The sequence below is a fragment of the Arachis duranensis genome, chromosome 9 (genome assembly GCF_000817695.3).
Source record: "Arachis duranensis cultivar V14167 chromosome 9, aradu.V14167.gnm2.J7QH, whole genome shotgun sequence".
Lineage (NCBI taxonomy): Eukaryota > Viridiplantae > Streptophyta > Magnoliopsida > Fabales > Fabaceae > Arachis > Arachis duranensis.
Window position 1 is genome coordinate 16,117,463 of NC_029780.3, and position 19,513 is coordinate 16,136,975.

The 19,513-nt window shown below is 35.8% G+C and overlaps 2 protein-coding genes across 2 annotated transcripts in view; one reads left to right on the forward strand and one right to left on the reverse strand.

Annotated features, from left to right (window-relative positions):
* LOC107464915 (histidine kinase CKI1-like) overlaps positions 1-4,578 on the forward strand; it is a 5,385-nt gene extending 807 nt beyond the window's left edge. The window contains exons 2-6 of the mRNA XM_052254208.1: positions 391-1,080; positions 1,283-1,658; positions 1,943-2,526; positions 3,257-4,294; positions 4,366-4,578. Of these exons, the coding sequence (XP_052110168.1) occupies positions 391-1,080; positions 1,283-1,658; positions 1,943-2,526; positions 3,257-4,294; positions 4,366-4,578 (2,901 nt within the window). The remainder of the gene's footprint in view (positions 1-390; positions 1,081-1,282; positions 1,659-1,942; positions 2,527-3,256; positions 4,295-4,365) is intronic.
* Positions 4,579-5,462: 884 nt separating this feature from the next.
* LOC107464914 (uncharacterized) overlaps positions 5,463-19,513 on the reverse strand; it is a 35,011-nt gene continuing 20,960 nt past the window's right edge. Inside the window, exon 26 of the mRNA XM_052254209.1 lies at positions 5,463-5,696. Within this exon, the coding sequence (XP_052110169.1) occupies positions 5,463-5,696 (234 nt within the window). The remainder of the gene's footprint in view (positions 5,697-19,513) is intronic.

Consider the following 19,513-nt stretch of genomic DNA (forward strand, 5'->3'; position numbering starts at 1 on the left):
ATTTAATCAAGTTAAATTAAATATCATAAAATTATAAATTTATTTAAGAAATATAATTTTTTTAAAGTGCTATATTTAGTATTTTATTATTTTAAATCAGTTAAAACACTAAAAGTTCGTATTGGTTTATCTACTTTACCAATTTTCATCAAATTTTTTAATTTTTTACTGGTTATTAATAATCGATTTTTTTCATAAATAAAACCGATTTAATATTAGTTTCATTTAATTCAATAAAATTAGCCGATTCGATCTAATCTTTAAGACCGTTATTAATTTGACACTACTATATGTCATTTAAATTTTCCATATATAAATTTTTCAGTTATTACCGGAAAGAAAATTTTGTTGTAACCTTACTTACCATCTTTTATGTCATTATTATTTCAGGTGGCTCCGTTATTATTTCAAGCATTTGAGAGCGTTCCTCACTTAGAGCAAATTTCATACATAGTCATGCAAGGTCTCTCCTTTTCATATTATAGAGATCATCTTCAAATTTTGGCAATGTTCTCCAACTCATCATCTTCATCTACTCTATATTATATCCAACATGTAGATCAAGATAATGGAGAACCCTATGGTGAACCTACAAAATACAATTTTTCGTCTATTAACACAAGTTGGATTTCTGAAGCTCTTCAATTTTCTTATTCATATGCATTCAGCAATGCCTCATCATTGCGAACCAATTGGAGCATTATTGTTGATAATGGCCACAACCCTTTGTTTCTCAACTCCGCAAGAGTCACAAGAACAAGTGTGATCTCTCTAGGGTTCTCGGAAACAACAGTAACTGATTTTCTCAGGGCTCAAAACAATGATCTTCATCAAAGTTCAATGAGCATGTCTTGGGCTACAAAAGATGGAAGGGCTATTGTACAAGGGATCCGAAATACTCGTTTGGTGATTTCTAATGATACAGTTTTGCTTCAATTATTGGACCAAAATGGAAACCCTAAAGGTGTTGGAGACACTGCTATACCATGCAACAATGAAAGATTTGGATCTAGTTTGAATATTCAGAATACGGAATATTTGATTCACTGCAGCACAATTGATGTCATGGGAATAGAATCGGTAAGTTTCTATATTATTCATTATAAGTAGAGTTTAATTTTAGCGTACTACCAGTAATCATCTATTCACATTCATTCTTTTAATGCACTTATAAAATTATTGTAAAAATAATTATTTTTATTAAAGTAATGTTATGTAATTAGGTACACTTATAAAGTTATACTAACAGGAATCAAAATTAAATGGTATGTTTTGATTTCAGGTATATGTTGTGGCTATTCGAAAGAATGAATTACTTAGCTTTGACCAGCATTATAAGAAAAAAGGGTTGACTGTGTTGATTGTAATGATATTGATGATATTGATTGCTCTCGTGAGCTTTCTAAGCATGAATGCAAGAAATGCAAAGAGAGAAATGAGATTGCGTGCCTCACTCTTGAAACAAATGGAAGGCACCCAACAAGCTGAGAGAAAGAACATGAATAAAAGCCTTGCATTTGCTGCTGCCAATCATGATGTTAGGGCTTCTCTTGCGGGCCTTACTGCTCTGATAGACATGTCCTTTGACTTTGTTCAAAATGCGTCTGAATTGGACACCAACTTAAAACTAATGAAGGGTTGCACCCAAGACTTACTAGGTAATAATTTCATCTTAATTTGCGTCACCCAATTTGAGTGCAACTATTCTATTTATCAAGTGCTAATTTTTGAGGTTGAAGTTTGGTGTTTAACTTTATGTGAAGTTGATAATTGAGAATCATTAAATAATTTGATATGTTTAACTATCATATCTGAAGATTCTCGGCTATCAACTTCAAATAAATTTAACTGCATTTGAATTTTCATCTTTATTATATAGTACTCACACCCAGATGTAAATTGAAAGTATTAATTTGTTGTCATGTTATAAATACTTGCTTAGGGCTGCTGAATTCTATACTTGACACAAGCAAAATTGAGGCTGGAAAAATACAGCTTGAGGAAGAGGAATTTGATGTATCAATTCTGTTGGAAGATATAGTTGACTTATACCACCCTATGGCCTCAAAGAAAGGTGTGGATCTAATCTTGGACCCTTGTGATGGTTCTATTATTAGATACTCACGTGTCAAAGGAGACAGAGGAAGACTCAAACAAGTTTTGTGTAATCTTTTGAGCAATGCTGTTAAGTTTACTGATGAGGGGCACATAGTGGTTAGGGCAAGAGCTCAAAAGCCAAGCTTGCACAATTCATTAATGGCTGGTAATAGTGAAAAACATGGATTCATGGGACGTTTATCATGCTTATGTTTGAAGAAAATTAGCAGTGATGAAATTGAAGGCACGAGTAATTCAACACACGCAGATCCATATTGCGTTATGGATTTTATATTTGAAGTGGATGATACGGGAAAAGGAATCCCCAAAGAGAAGTACGAGTCTGTGTTTGAGAACTATATCCAAGTCAAAGAAACTTCCCTTGGAGTTGGAGGAACTGGCTTGGGACTTGGGATTGTGCAATCACTGGTACGTATTTGCTTTACTTACTAATATTTATACGAAGGTAAAAATGTAATTAAGACAGAATTAGAAAGTAGAATTAGTTAGTTAGTTAGGTTGCAGAATTGTTATTCTGTTTTGGGATGCTGCTTTTGCGTGTGTATCAAAGCATTCTCACTGCATTGGTTAGGAGTTTATATGTATAGGTGTTGCAGTATATAGAAGATTCAAGATAGATATCTGAATGTAATTTGATATAGCATCAATATACTCTTTCAGTTCTTCTCTCTTCTATTCATCATTTGAGTCTCACTGCTGTGTTCATAGTTTTTATTCTTGTTCATCGTTGTTAGAAGAAATCCTGAGTTGTCTAAATCATAACAAAATTGGTTTAAAATTTGTTTATAATATGATACACATCAGTTTAAGTCAGTTCATAAAAATAAAATTGATTTTAATTTAAAAAAAAAACAGTTTAAATTGATTTTATCTGATTTATACACAAATAATTGGTTTTTACTTGAAACCAATTTTTTAATAATAGCTTATGTAAGAGAAAGTCTAGAGAGACAGCATTTAACCATTAAAAGAAAAATAAATAATCTCACACTTTTAAATGTAATCTCACACCATTAAAAATACTCATGATGGCTACAAATCACAAAATCTGATGGTCTCTAGCACTCCTTATTTATGTAATTTCAGGTAAAACAGAAAAAGAGTGTCTAACTTTTTTTTTTAATTTTATTTTATTTAGGTGCGTTTGATGCATGGAGACATTGAAATTTCAGAGAAGGACGTGGGAGAAAAGGGAACATGCTTCAAGTTCAATGTTATCCTTAATGTATACGAGACAATCACGAATGCTGCTAGCACAAAAGAAGAAGAAGGTGTTGATGAAAGAAACCACACTCAGGCACCATTACCAACCCTTCAAAGTTGTAGCTCCGGTTCAAGCATTCGTTCCCTTAGTCCAAGATTCCGAATCCGCAGCTCCAGTCCCAAGCCAGAGCCTTCTCGTGTCATTATGCTAATCGCCGACGAGTATCGGCGGAAGGCCACAGAGAAGTTCATGGAGGGCTTAGGGATCAAAGTTGCCGCCGCGAAACGGTTGGAGGATCTATTTGATGTCTTGAAGAAGATGAAACAAAAGTGTCTGTATTCAAGCAGCCACAGTAGTGGTTCTCAAGGATCAGAGTATTTGAGTGCGAGCTCTCATTCCCGTTCCAGCAGAGTTAGAGTTGCATTGAGTTCTATGGATGGAAAGACGGATATTGGAGCAGCATCTAATGGCTTTATCCTTATTGTGGTTGAGACAGATGCAGGGCCACTTTTGGAGCTGTGTAAGATAGTTTCCAACTTCAAAAGAGGGCTTTGTAACCCTTGTCAAGTTGTTTGGTTAGATAAGAAGATTCTCTTTAAGAATCTTGATAAGGACACGATTGATCCCAAGGACATGGTTCTATCGAAACCGTTTCACGGTAGCCGTTTGTTCCAGGTTATAAAGCTTCTTCCTGAGTTCGGTGGATCCAAATTGAACACTCAGGAATCCTTTGTGGATCAATCTTCTGTAATACAAGAATGTGAGGATACAGAAAAGCCGTTGAGTGGTAAGAAAATTTTGGTGGTTGATGATACTCCATTGATGCGCATGATTGCTTTGCGTACTTTGATCAAGCTTGGAGCGATTATAGAGCAGTGTGAGAATGGAGAAGCAGCTGTGCATCTAGTTGGTGATGGTTTAATCAAGGATTTTCCTAATCCCCCTTACGATTACATCTTAATGGATTGCCAGGTAACGTTTTTGTATTTGACTTATTTTGCCAGGTAATGTTTGGCTTACTCCTGATGTAATTGATTCCACAGATGCCAGTAATGAACGGGTTCGAGGCAACAAGGAAAATAAGAAAGATAGAGAAGAGGTATGGTAATATTCGCATTCCTATAATTGCATTAACAGCTGACAGTGACAAAATGACCATAGATGCTGGAATGGACTTTCACTTGGTAAAGCCTATCGACAGAAACAAATTTCTTGAAGCCATTCGAGACATCAATGCTAAAAAGCGCTCCATTTAATGTTATGTATCATGCAAAATGTTAGGAGTTTACATATAATCATATAGTGTAGCGTGGTTGTAATTTACCTTGTTTCTTTATTATATGGTAAAAAGTATGATTCTCGCTCTTAGCCTTCGTTTCGTAAAATTTTTATTCTTTAAGATAATTTATAAAAGTTAATTTATAAAAGATAATTTCTTAAAAATCATAACACTTATATTTAATAAATCAAATTAAAATTTACTTTTAATAAATACAAATAATAATAATTATATTTGATGAAATAATTTTTAACATTTAAAAATATCATAATAAATTTGTTTTCAATCACTTTGGAACTCACTAGCTCCAAAACAAAAAAGTGAGCGCCGTCTAAAGCACAACAAAAAACAAAACACTCAAACAACATACAAACAGCAATGAACTACTTCAAAAAATAAGGAAACTATAAACACATATCTAACAAAGCAAGACTCCTAGGGTCTTCATCCTCCACCGAAGGATCACCATTAGATACATATACTCCATTAAACCATTATGTCCTCTCTTATGATACAAGTTCTTTCATCAAGACAAAACACAACTATTTTCCCTTATTCTTCAGCCACCGGTTGGCAAAGAATTGGACTTGGTTAACACAAGCATCAAGAGTTCTTACCTTCTTCTGAAAATTCAGGAGTTACGCTCCTAAATTGCCCACAAAGAACAGCAAAAAAATACACCAACCATTCTCTTTTGCGCAGTTTGCTAAATAGGCTGATTCATCCAACAATAAAAGCAGTCCTTAGGCGTTTGATGCCAAACTCACGTCAGAAAATATATGATGAACCGACTCCTTACTCGTACCGCCACCTCATTATCGGACAACATCTTCAATTTACAGAGACATCTGTCCATAGTGTTTAACCTTCCAAAATTACAAACCACGTGAGGAAAGACTCATGTTTGCACACCAGTTTATCAACTTTGTCTGCCTTGACAACTACTTTAGAGAGCATTTGCAAGATAGAATTCAAATCCACCATCTCCCAGTCCCGAAGCTCTCTCTCACAAACCCTACTATCCACATTATTTGAGACTCGGTACAGCCGTGGAAATACCTCCTTCAATCTGCCTTCTTTGACCCATAAATCATGCTAAAACTGAATTCTTATAGACTTATACCGTTCCTAGCCACAAGCTGCATACCATCTTCAAAGGCCTCCACCAGCCTAGATATTTATTTTTGTTAATGTATTGTTATGTGATCAGATGTAGGTGTAAAACAATTTTAAAATGACAGCTCATCAAAATTAAATTCTTATTCTAATCCAAAAAATTTTATTTATAAAAAATTCTAATAATTAAAAAATTATAATTATATATAACAACCAGTCAAAAACCACTTGTAAAATCTTCTTTGTATTACAAGAAGAATGAAATAGATAACCATGGACGGTTCACCTTTTTCATACTGAAGTGTTATGTTATCAAAGTCCTTATATTTAATGATAACAAAAAAAAGTAGCCTCCTTGCATGTATAAATAGAGGTTAAAACCTCACTGCGTAACACACATTACAAGTTATAACAATAAACAAATCAATAACAACAACCTTCTCTCTTTTTATATTGTTTATATACAAAACATTTTCTCTCTTTCTCTCTGTACAAAGTTTTTCTTTATCTTTTCTTTATATACTATAACATATAATATTAGTAAATATATTAATCATCATTATTATAGTGAGATAATTATATTAGTGAATATCAAAATTAGAGTCTTCCATTTATATTTATTTTATATTATATCTTCCTTATTTATTTATTCTACAACACGTTATTAGCATGAGACTCTGATCAAATTTTTAGGAAGACTCAGATAACAAATTTTTATTATATCGAAACTCTTTCCTCTTGAATTCAATGCTTTTGATATATCTGAAAACAATTATTTATCATGGATATTAGATGCTGAAATTCATCTTGATTCAATGAATCTTGGAGATACCATTAAGGCTGAAAATAATGCATCCCAAAAGGATAAAGCTAAAGCCATGATTTTTCTTCGTCATCATCTTGACGAAGGATTGAAAAATGAATATCTCACATTAAAAGATCTTGCAGATTTTTGGAAAGACCTTGAAGAAGGGTATAATCATCCCAGAAGAATAAAGCTAAAGTCATGATTTTTCTTCGTCATCATCTTGACGAATGATTGAAAAATGAATATCTCACATTAAAAGATCTTGCAGATTTTTGGAAAGACCTTGAAGAAAGGTATAATCATAAAAAAAAACGATGATACTTCCTCAAACCCGATATGAATGGACGCACTTGCATCTGCAGGATTTTAAATCCATAAATGAATATAATTCTGCAATGTTTTGAATCACCTCACGAATGAAATTGTGTGGGAAAAAGATAACTGACAATGATATGTTGGAGAAAACTTTCTCAACCTTCCATACCTCGAATGTGCTCCTGCAACAGCAGTATTGAGAAAAAGGGTTTAAAAAGTATTCTGAGTTAATTTCTTACCTTCTTGTTGCTGAACGCAACAATGAGTTGCTTTTAAAGAATCATGAAGCGCGCCCAATTGGCGCCGCCCCATTTCCTGAAGTAAATGCGGCAAATTACCCCAGAAGAGGTAAATAGCAAGGTTTTAGTAACAAGAAAAATTATGGAAGAAAAAGGAATTATATTCCAAAGAGAGGATCTCACCAGAAGTGGGATAAAGAAAGAAATATTGGGGAAAGTAAATCAACAGAGGATAAGTGTTTCCGTTGTGATGGAAAGGGCCATTGGTCACGTACCTGTCGTACCCCAATGTACCTAGTCGATCTTTACCAGGCATCTTTGAAAAAGGATGATAAAGGAAAGGAAACAAATTTTGTTTCAAATGATGTTGAAAATTCCACTACTCATTATGATGTATCTAATTTCTTTGAGGATCCTGAAGAAAATATTGGTCATTTGATCAATGATGGAATAGTTTAATATGTGAGATTGTTAAGTATCCATGTAAATAAATAATGTAAAGAACTTATTGTTAAATTTTATTTTCTATGTATTTGAGTTTCAAATATGATGTACATAAATAATGAAATATTAATGTTCATAAATTTTGAAATCATTAAATGTCTCAAGTTTTAAAATAAAATTTCGGTATATGACATTATTTTTATGTATAGTGTTTCTTAGAAAAATAATTCCGATCAAGTATTCAATTTAACTGTGCATACTACTCATTTTATTATTATTTGTCTTTGAAGAAAATGGCAAGAATATATAATGAAGATGTATGCCTTGCGGATAGTGCAAGTTCGCACACCATTCTCAAAAGTGATATATATTTTACCCATCTTGTGTGAAAAGAAGAATATGTTAATACTATTATTGGCTCAGGCAATGTGATAGAAAGCTCCGGAAGAGCTATAATTTTTTTTTCCTGGAGGAATGAAATTTATAATAAATAATGCACTATTATCTACCAAGTCTTTGAGGAACTTGTTGAGTTTCAAAGATATTCGCCGAAATGGATATCATATTAATTAAAACAATGAATGAGGGAAATCATGAGTATTTATGTATCACAACTCATGATTTAAATAAAAAGGTTATATTAAAAAAGTTACCCTCACTTTCATCTGAGTTGTATTATACCAAGATTAGTGCAATTGAATCACATGCTATTGTAAACCAGAAGTTTACTTGCCCAAATGAGTTCATAATTTGGCACGACCGATTGGGTCATCTAGGAACAACCATGATGCGGAGAATTATTGAAAATTCCCATGGACATTCACTAAAAAACCAGAAGATTCTTAAATGTAGTGAATTTTGTTGTGCTGCATGTTCTCAAGGGAAGTTAATTTTAAGGCCATCACCAGTAAAGATTGGATTTGAGTCTCATGAATTTCTAGAAAGGATTCAAGGTGATATATGTGGACCTATTCATCCACCATATGGATCTTTTAGATATTTTATGGTCCTAATAAACGTATCTTCGAGATGGTCACATGTGTGCTTATTATCTTCTCGCAACTTGGCGTTTGCGAGATTACTGGCTCAAATTATTCGATTAAAAGCACGGTTTCCAGAAAATCCAATCAAAGCAATTTGTCTTGATAATGCTGGTGAATTTACTTCCCAAGTATTTGATGCTTATTGTATGGCTAATGAAATAAGTGTTGAACATCCAGTAACTCATGTTCACACACAAAATGGGTTAGCAGAATCACTTATTAAACACCTCCAATTAATTGCTAGACCCTTACTTATGAGAACAAATCTCCTAACCTCGGTCTGTGGACATGCTACTTTACACGCCGCAACACTTATTCGTTTGAGGCCAATGATTTACCATCAGTTCTCTCCTATGCAATTAGCATTTGACCAACAGCCAAATGTTTCCCATTTAAGAATATTTGGGTGTGCGATATATGTTCCTATTGCACCACCTAATCACACTAAAATGGGACCCCAAAGAAAATTGGGGATATATGTTGGATATGATTCTCCCTCTATAGTGAGGTATCTTGAGATACAAACTGGAGATGTATTTAAAGCCTGATTTACGGATTGTCAATGAAATATTTGCATATAATGTGGCATTAAATATCATGCATGAAAGTAAGGATCTTGAGCCAAGATCAGTTGAAGAATGTCAACAAAAAAATGATTGGCCAAAATGGGAAGAAGCCATGAAGGCTGAGTTAGACTCACTTGCAAAATGTGAGGTCTTTGGACTTGTAGTCTGTACACCAGAAGATGTAAAACCTGTTGGATACCGATGGGTATTTGTGAGAAAACGAAATGAGAAAAATGAAGTTGTGCGCTACAAAGCCTGACTTGTGGCACAAGTTTTTTCACAAAGGCCCGGAATAGATTATGAAGAAACGTATTTTCCTGTAGTGGATGCAATAACATTGCATTATTTGGTCAGTTTATCTGTATATGATAAACTACATATGCATTTAATGGATGTGGTAACAGCCTACTTATACGACTCATCAGATCGTGATATCTATATGAAAGTCCCTGAAGGATTAAAGATATCCAAACCATCCAATGAATATTCACATGGATTATACTCAGTTAAATTGCAAAGATCTTTATATGGTCTAAAGCAATCTGGACGAATGTGGTATAATCGTCTTGCTGAGTATCTGGCCAAAAATGGATTCAAGAATGATGATATCTGTCCATGTGTTTTCATAAAGAAATCTGCATCTGGATTCATTATAATTGCTGTGTACGTTGATGATTTAAATATCATTGGAACTCCTGAAGAGATTCCAACAATTATAAAAACTCTAAAAAAAGAGTTTGAGATGAAAGATCTTGGAAAGACTAAATTTTGTCTCGGCTTACAGATCGAGTACATAAAAGAATAGGATCTTTATTCATCAAATAACATACACATAAAAGATCTTGAAGAGATTTTATATGGATAAGTCACATCCATTAAGTCCCCCAATGATCGTAAGATCTTTGAATGTGAAAAAGGATCAATTATGTCCTAAAAAAGAAAATGAAGATATCCTTGGTCTTGAAGTATCATATCTTAGTGCCATTGGAGCACTAATGTATCTTGCTAAAAATACATGACCCGATATATCATTTGCTGTGAATTTATTAGCAAGGTATAGTTCCTCTCTAACCAGAAGACATTGGAGTGGAGTCAAGCAAATCTTTCGATATCTTCATGGAACTGTTGATATGAGATTGTTTTATCCATATAGATCCAAGTCACAACTAGTTGGCTATGCAGATGCTGGATACTTGTCTGATCCACATAAAGGAAGATCTCAAACAGGATATTTGTTCACATATGGTGATACAGCTATATCATGGAGGTCTACGAAACAGACAATTGCAGCAACTTCCTCTAATCATGCTGAAATACTAGCAATACATGAAGCAAGTCGCGAGTGTTTTTGGCTCAGGAGTTTGATCTAATATATCCTGTCATCATGTGGATTGATTGATCATAAGATAGCTCCAACTGTTCTGTTTGAAGATAATACAGCATGCATTAATCAACTTAAAGTGGATAGAATAAAGCATATTTCTCCCAAATTCTTCTTCACTCATGATCTTCAAAATCAAGGGACAATTGATGTCCAGCAGATCCGCTCAAGTGACAATCTGGCAGATTTATTTACAAAGTCACTCCCAAAATCCTCCTTTGAAAGATTGGTACATGAGATTGGGATGCGTTGATTTTGAGACATTAAATAATGTCGACAAGAGGGGGAGGCTGTACTCTTTTTTCCTTGGTCAGGTTTTTTTTCCCATTGGGTTTTTCTTGACAAGGTTTTTAATGAGACAGTCCCCATCACAAATGATATTGTACTCTTTTTCCTTCACTAAAGTTTTTTTCCATTGGGTTTTCTTTTGTAAGGTTTTAACGAGGCAATAATCCTAAATGGTCATCCAAGGGGAGTGTTACGATAAGAATGAAATGGATGACCATGGACGGCTCACCTTTTCCATACTGAAGAGCTATGTTACCAAAGTCCTTACATTTAATGATAACAGAAAAAAGTAGCCTCCTTGCATGTATAAATAGAGGTTAAACCTCAGTGCATAACACACAGTTACAGCAATAAACAAATCAATAACAACAACTTTCTCTCTCTTTTTATATTGTCTATATACAAAATTTTTCTCTCATTTCATATGTTGCTAATATATAATAGTAGTAAATATATAAGTTACTTTTATTATAGTGAGATAATTATATTAGTGAATATTAAAAATAGAGTCTTCCATTTATATTTATTTTATATTATATCTTCCTTATTTATTTATTCTACAACACTTTGTTAATTTTTTTATTGAAAACTTGTTGTGTAGACATGGAGTGGATCCTCTCCAGTGAAAAAAAACTGGATGGTGTTAATTGTGATCTCTCACCCTTCATTACTCTCTCTCTCTCTCTCTCTCTCTCTCTTATATTTAATTTTGGTCCTACTTATAAAATTAATGGTGATAGATCACACTTTATTTTCTCAAGTGTTAAAAAAACTGGAGAGGATCCATTTCCGTGTAGACACCCTTAGACAATTGGTATGGGAATCGTGATCACACTTTTCACAACTCCGCATAGCTGACCAACAAGTGTACTGGGTCGTCCAAGTAATACCTTAGGTGAGTAAGGGTCGATCCCACGGAGATTGTCGACTTGAAGCAAGCTATGGTCATCTTGTAAATCTCAGTCAGGCAGATTCAAATGGTTATGAGGTGTTGATAATTAAAAGATAAATAAAATGGAAAATAAAATACAGTTACTTATATAGTTCCTCGATGGGAATTTTAGATAAGCGTTTGGAGATGCTTTGTTGCCTTTGAACCTCTGCTTTTCTATTGTCCTCATCCAATCATGCGTACTCCCTTCCATGGCAAGCTATATGTTGGTGGATCACCATTGTCAATGGTTACCATCCGTCCTCTCAGTGAAAACATGTCCTCTACGGTTTCCCGCATGGCTAATCAGCTATCGGTTCTCAATCGTGTCGGAATAGAATACATTTATTCTTTTGCACACTGTCACTGCGCCCAACAGTCACGAGTTTGAAGCTCATCACAGTCATCCCATCCCATATCCTACTCGAAATACCACAGACAAAGTTTAGACTTTCCGAATCTCAAGAATGCTGCCAATTGATTCTAGCTTATACCACGAAGGTTCTAACATCACGGATTCGAATGCTCTGTTGTCAGAAGAGGTGATTCAGATCCGTGGGTCAGAGACCAAAGAAAGTATACTCCAGCTGTCGTCCAATGACTACGTTGAACATCCTGTAGACTGCTTTGTGGTTGTCAGGCACGCGGATCTTGGCTAAGCGAGTAACGAAGATTGGGTGATTGTCACGGGTCACCCCTTCATTCTGACTTAACTGAATTAAGTACAAGAGTATATGTTGCGTGAGCATCTTTTCTATCTTTTTCTAGTGAATTTGCATGGATTTCGTTGAGTTAAATCAAGAATTAATTATATTTTAGCCACTATGGATGCTATTTTGAGTTTTGTGCAATACTGTTTATTTTAGGTAGCATTCGGTTGGATTTAATGGAGTTTCTGCAGCACAAGAATCAAAGGAGATGGATGCGAGGAGCGACGCACACTCGTGCGCGTGATTTGGAGGTATCCATGGCGACGCGTGCGCGTGACTGACGCGTACGCGTGAATTGAAGATTTGCTCAGCGATGCGTCTGCGTGACTGACGCGTACGCGTGACATGCGCCACGTGCAGAAGAACGCAAAAAAATGCTGGGGCGATTTCTGGGCTAGTTTGACCCAGTTTCCAGCCCAAAAAACATAGATTAGAAGCTGCAGAATGGACAAATCAAGTGGTCCGCACCCATCAGCTGAAGACTTGTTAATTAATTCGAATTTAAATTCAAATCTTATTTTTAGGAAAAGATATTATTTTTAATTTTAGATAATTAGATTTTAAATTTATTAGGATTAGTTATAAATAGGAATTTAGATGCCATCAGATGGGAACTCGTTACATTTTGACAATCCTTATTTTCTCTCTAAACTAATCCTCCATTGTTAAGGTTAGGAGTTCTGTCTATTTGTATGGATTGATTCGTTTGATCTTTCTAATTTAATCTATGTTTTGATTTTATTTCAATAATTTGTTTTCGTTCTTTATTTTATGAATTTGGGTGGAATGGAAGTATGACCCATGTTCTAATTGAGTTCTTGTAAAACTTGGAAAAGCTCTTTACTTGAACAACAGTTTGAAAACATATTATCCTAAATTTCTAATTGTTTGTATTTAACGGGATACGTGACATATAATCCCCTTATTTTTCGATAATAAGGATTTTTGTGGCATATAAACTGGAATTTGAACTTCACCTTCTAATTGGAATTAATTGACCAAGGAATTGACAGTTGATGAATTTTAGAGGAGACTAGGAAGGTCTAAGGAATTAGGGTCTAGTCACATATAGTTTGCCATGAATTAAATCTTGCATGATTAAATTAGTTAGTAAGAAAAATTAATCCGAAAAAATAGATACCTCTGAAACCTTAACTGTTTTCTCCATATTTTATTCCCAACATATTTATTTGTCTATCCTTTTTATATTCTGAGTTCGAATTTAAACCTTTTGAATATCTCAAAACCCTTTTCTGCTTGCCTAACTAAGCCAATCAATCAATCATTATTGCTTGATCCATCAATTCTCGTGGGATCGACCCTTACTCATGTAAAGTATTACTTGGTACGACTGACATGGCGAAAATTGGCAGATTAAGAATTATTAAGAAAAATAACGTTGCAATTACAACTCTTAACTAGCAAAAATTCACTTGTCAATTTAGAAAAGAGTTGTCACAAATTTTAGAAATAAAATACTGGGAGTATGAGTCCCAGGTCGTCTCCCAACGAGTTGCAGGAATATGTGCTATTTTACTAATCAGAGGTTTTCCAAAATAGTTTTGAAATTGGTAAACAGGAAATTAAATCAGGGAATTTATGTAATTTAAATAAAATCTTGACTAGGAGAAGATTAATCGGAAGTTCTATCCTTGTTGGAATTTTCTCAAAATCAATTAATAATTAGTAGTTGTTTCTACTTAGTTAACCCTCAACGAATAAAGGAAAGTCAAATTAAAAGTCAACTTCTATTCACAAGTCCTAATCCTCTTCCTTAGGAAGGATTAGAGTTAGTGACTAACAAGCCAACCAACAACGAACCAATTACAATTGAACTCTTGAGTGTTCTAACTCAAGGTTCTCCTTTTAATCAACTCCCAATCAAGTTGGGCAACTACTCCATTATCATAAATATAGACTTCACAAAATTAAGAGGAAAAATAAAAAGAGATATGATAAACAATAATCAAAGAGATTAATTAAAAAATAAAGATAGTCTTGTATTAATGAATTCTAAGAATAATCCAATGTCAACTCTGGACAAATTAAGAATATGGAAGAGTAAATTAAAAGTAGGTAAACAAAGTAGAATGACCAGTTCCGGAGGTAGACTCTTCTCAATAACCAAAGCCAAATTCTTCAAATCCTAATTTATGAATGTATATGAAAAACCTAGAGGAGGAGTAGAAATCAGATCTAAAACTAAAAATTATGCGGAATGAATGTTCTCCTCTGTCTCTGCATGTTCCCTGGCTCTAATCTGCATTTCTGGGCCGAAAACTGGGTTAAAACGTAGCCCATAATCTATGCCAGCGACTTTTGTAATTCTGCAGATCGCGCACGTCACGCGACCGCGTCGTCCACACGTTCGCGTCACTCAGCATTTTCCGTACCACGCGTGCGCGACGTCCACGCATTCGCGTCACTCGTGCAGCTTCCAATCCACGCGTTCGCGTCGCTGTGAATTTTTTCTTTTCGCACGGTCGCATGAGCCATCCGCCCGCGTCACTTCTCGCTGGTCATCTCCTCAATTTCTTGTGTTCCTTTCATTTTTTCAAGATTCCTCTCCATTCTCTAAGCTATTCTTGCCCTATGAAGCCTGAAATACTTGACACACAGATCACGGTATCGAATGGTATAAAGGAGAATAAGAATATACAATTAAAAGATCTTTGGAAAGTAAGTTTTCAATCAAAGAACAATATTGGGAAGGAATTGTAAATACATGCAAATCATATGAATAAGTGGGTGAAGACTTGATAAAACTACTCAATTAAACACAATATAAATCATAAAATAATAGTTTATCAACGACCCGGTACACTTGCCGGTTAGTCTGTGGGTTATAAAATACCGCATCAGTATATCTTATAGGAGAAGTAGGCGTGAATTGAATAGAAAAACAATAATACTTGCATTAATGCTCGAGGAACAGCAGAGCTCCTCACCTTAATCTGTGAGGTGTAGAAACTCCACCGTTGAAAAATACATAAGAACAAGGTCTAGGCATGGCCAAATGGTCAGCCTCCCCAAATAGCATAATACATTCGAAATAGGATTCAAAGACCTTATCAAAGGATTCAAAGACCTTATCAAAGGATTCGAAACTAGAAACTACCTAAAAACAATGCCAAAAAGCGTATAAATTATCCGCTCATCACAACACCAAACTTAAATTGTTGCTTGTCCCCAAGCAACTGAAAACAAAACAAGATAAAAAGAAGAGAATATACAATAAATTCCAAAACATCAATGAAGCTTAGTTCTAATTCGATGAGCGGGGCTAGTAGCTTTTTGCTTCTGAACAGTTTTGACATCTCACTTTATCCTTTGATGTTCAGAATGATTGGCATCTATAGGAACTCAGAATTCAGATAGTGTTATTGATTCTCCTAGTTCAGTATGATGATTCTTGAACACAGTTACTTTATGAGTCTTGACCGTGACCCTAAGCATCTTGTTTTCCAATATTACTACCAGATACATAAATGCCACAGACACATAATTGGGTGAACCTTTTTAGATTGTGACTCAGCTTTGCTAGAGTCCCCAGTTAGAGGTGTCCAGAGTTCTTAAGCACACTCTTTTTGCCTTGGATCACGACTTTAACCACTCAGTCTCAAGATTTTTACTTGGACCTTCATGACACAAGCACATGGTTAGGGACAGCTTGATTTAGCCACTTAGGCCAGGATTTTATTCCTTTGGCCCTCCTATCCACTGATGCTCAAAGCCTTGGAACCTTTTTACCCTTGTCTTTTGGTTTAAAAGGCTATTGACTTTTTCTGCTTGCTTCTTTTTTTTTTTTGCAAGCTTTGTATTTTCCACTGCTTTTTCTTGCTTCAAGAATCAATTTTATGATTTTTCAGATTATCAATAACATTTCTCTTTGTTCATCATTCTTTCAAGAGCCAACAATTTTAACATTCATAAACTTCACTATAAAAAAATGCACTGTTCAAGTATTCATTTAGAAAACAAAAAGTGTTGCCACCACATCAAAATAATTAGACTAATTTCAAGATAGAATTCGAAATTCATGTACTTCTTGTTCTTTTGCAATTAGAAACATTTTTTATTTAAGAAAGGTGAAGGATTTATGGGACATTCATAGCTTCAAGGCATAGACACTGGACACTAATGATCATGTAATAAAGACACAAATATAGACAAACATAAAGCATAAAAATAAAAAAAATAGAAAAATAAATAACAAGGAAATTAAAGAACGGGTCCACCTTAGTTGGCTAGTTCTTCCTCTTGAAGATCCTATGGAGTGCTTAAGCACCTCAATGTCTCTTCCTTGCCTTTGTTGCTCCTCCCTTATGGCTCTTTGGTCCTCTCTTATTTCATGGAGGATAATAGAGTGCTCTTGGTGCTCCACCCTTAGTTGCTCCATATTGGAACTCAAATCTCCTAAAGAGGTGTTGAGTTGCTCCCAATATTTGTGTGAAGGAAAATGCATCCCTTGAGGCATCTCTGGGATTTCTTGATAAGGGACTTCCTCATGCACTTGTTGTGGTCCATGAATGGGCTCTCTTGTTTGCTCTATCCTCTTTTTAGTGATGGGTTTGTCCGCTTCAATGAGGATGTCTTCTTCTATGACAATTCCAGCTAAATTGCATATGTGACAGATGAGATGCGGGAAGGCTAACCTTGCCAAAGTAGAGGGCTTGTCAGCCACCTTGTACAGTTCTAGAGGTATGATCTCATGAACTTCCACTTCCTCTCCAATCATGATACTATAGATCATGATAGCCCAATCCATAGTTACTTCGGATCGGTTGCTAGTAGGAATGATAGAGCGTTGGATGAACTCCAACCATCCTCTAGCCACTGGCTTAAGGTCCGGCCTTCTTAGTTGAACCGACTTGCCTTTAGAATTGCTCTTCCATTGAGCTCCTTCCATATAGATGTCCTTGAGGACTTGGTCTAACCTTTGATCAAAGTTGACTCTTCTAGTGAAAGGATGAGAATCTCCTCTCATGATTGGCAAGTTGAACGCCAATCTCACATTTTCCGGACTAAAATCTAAGTATTTCTCCCAGACCATCGTGAGCCAATTCTTCGGGTCCGGGTTCGTACTTTGGTCATGGTTCTTAGTGATCCATGCATTAGCATAGAACTCTTGAACCATTAAGATTCCGACTTGTTGAATGGGATTGGTGAGAGCTTCCCATCCTCTTCTCCTAATCTCATGTTGGATCTCCAGATATTCGCTCCTTTTGAGCTTGAAAAGGACCTCAGAGATCACCTTTTTCTTGGCCATAACTTCATAGAAGTGGTCTTGATGGACTTTTGAGATGAATCTTTCCATCTCCCATGACTCGGAGGTGGAAGCAATTGCCTTCCCTTTCCTCTTTCTTGAGGTTTCTCCGGTCTTATGTGCCATTAATGGTTATGAAAAATTAAAAAGCAGGGCTTTTTCCCACACCAAATATAAGAGGTTTGCTCGTCCTAAAGCAAAAGAAGAAAGAAGAGAGTAGAAGAAGAAGAGAAGCGGGAGATGGAGGCGTGAGAGGGTTTCGGCCAAGGGGGAAAGAAGTGTTTGTGATGTGTGAAAGTGGAGGAGTAAGTGGGGGGTATATATAGGGTAAGAGGAGGGATGGGTTCATGTGAAGTTGGGTGGGTTTGGGAGGAAAATTATTTGAATTTGAATGGTGAGGTAGGTGGGGTTTTATGATGGGTTTTTGGGAATTAAGGGATGGATGTGACTGATAAAGAGAATATGGGGAAGAAGGTAAGATTTGATAGGTGAGTGGTGTTTTGGATAGAGTGTTATAGAGAGGTGTGAAGAGGAGAGAGAGTAAGGTGGGGTAGGTGGGGATCCTGTGGGGTCCACAGATCCTGAGGTGTCAAGGATTTCTCATCCCTGCACCTTTCTGGCGTTCAAACGCCCTCTATGTGGCATTTTTTGGCGTTAAAGGCCAGTCTGCTACACTTTTTTGGTGTTTAAACGCCAGTCTGTTGCCCTTTTCTGGCGTTTAACGCCCAGAATGGTGCCAGGCTGGGCGTTTAAACGCCCATTTTTCTTTCTTTACTGGCGTTTAAACGCCAGTTTGCCTGCCAGTTCTGGCGTTTAACGCCCAGAATGGTGCCAGGCTGGGCGTTAAACGCCCATTTTGGTATCTTTACTGGCGTTTAAACGCCAGTAAGCTCGTCCTCCAAGGTGTGCTATTTTTGATGCTGTTTTTATTGTGCTTTAATTTTTACAGTTGTTTTTGTGACTCCACATGATCATCATCCTAAAAAAAATATAAACTAACATAGATAAATAAATAAAATTGGGTTGCCTCCCAATAAGTGCTTCTTTAATGTCAATAGCTTGACAGTGAGCTCTTTTCAGAGCTTTACAATTGTTCAGAGCATGATTGTGGCCTCCCAACACCAAACTTAGAGTTTGAGTGTAGGGGCTCTGCTTAACTCTGTATGGAGAGAATTGGATGAAGCCTTTCATGCTTCTTTTTCATGTTTACAGAGGAAGATCCTTGAGCCTTAAAGAAAGGGTAGTCCTCATTCAACTACAGGACTAACTCTCCTCTGTCCACATCAATTACAGCCTTTGATGTGGCTAGGAAGGGTCTTCCGAGGATGATGGATTCATCCTCATCCTTCCCAATGTCTAGGATTATGAAGTCAGCAGGGATGTAAAGACCTTCAACCTTCACTAAGACTTCCTCTACAAGTCCATAAGCCTTTTTCATCAATCTGTCTGCTATCTCCAATGAGATTCTTGCATCTTGTACCTCAAAGATTCTTAGTTTCTCCATTACAGAGAGTGGCATGAGGTTGATGCCTGACCCCAGGTCACACAGAGCCTTCTCAAAGGTCATGGTGCCAATGGTGCAAGGTATTAAGAACCTTCCGGGATCCGGTTTCTTTTGAGGTATCTTCAGCTGAACCAAGGCGTTTAGTTCATTAATGAGCAATGGAGGTTCATCCTCCCAAGTCTCATTACCAAATAATTTGGCATTCAGCTTCATGATTGCTCCTAAATACTGAGCAACTTGCTCTTCAGCAATGACTTCATCTTCTTCAGAAAAAGAATATTAATCAGAGCTCATGAATGGT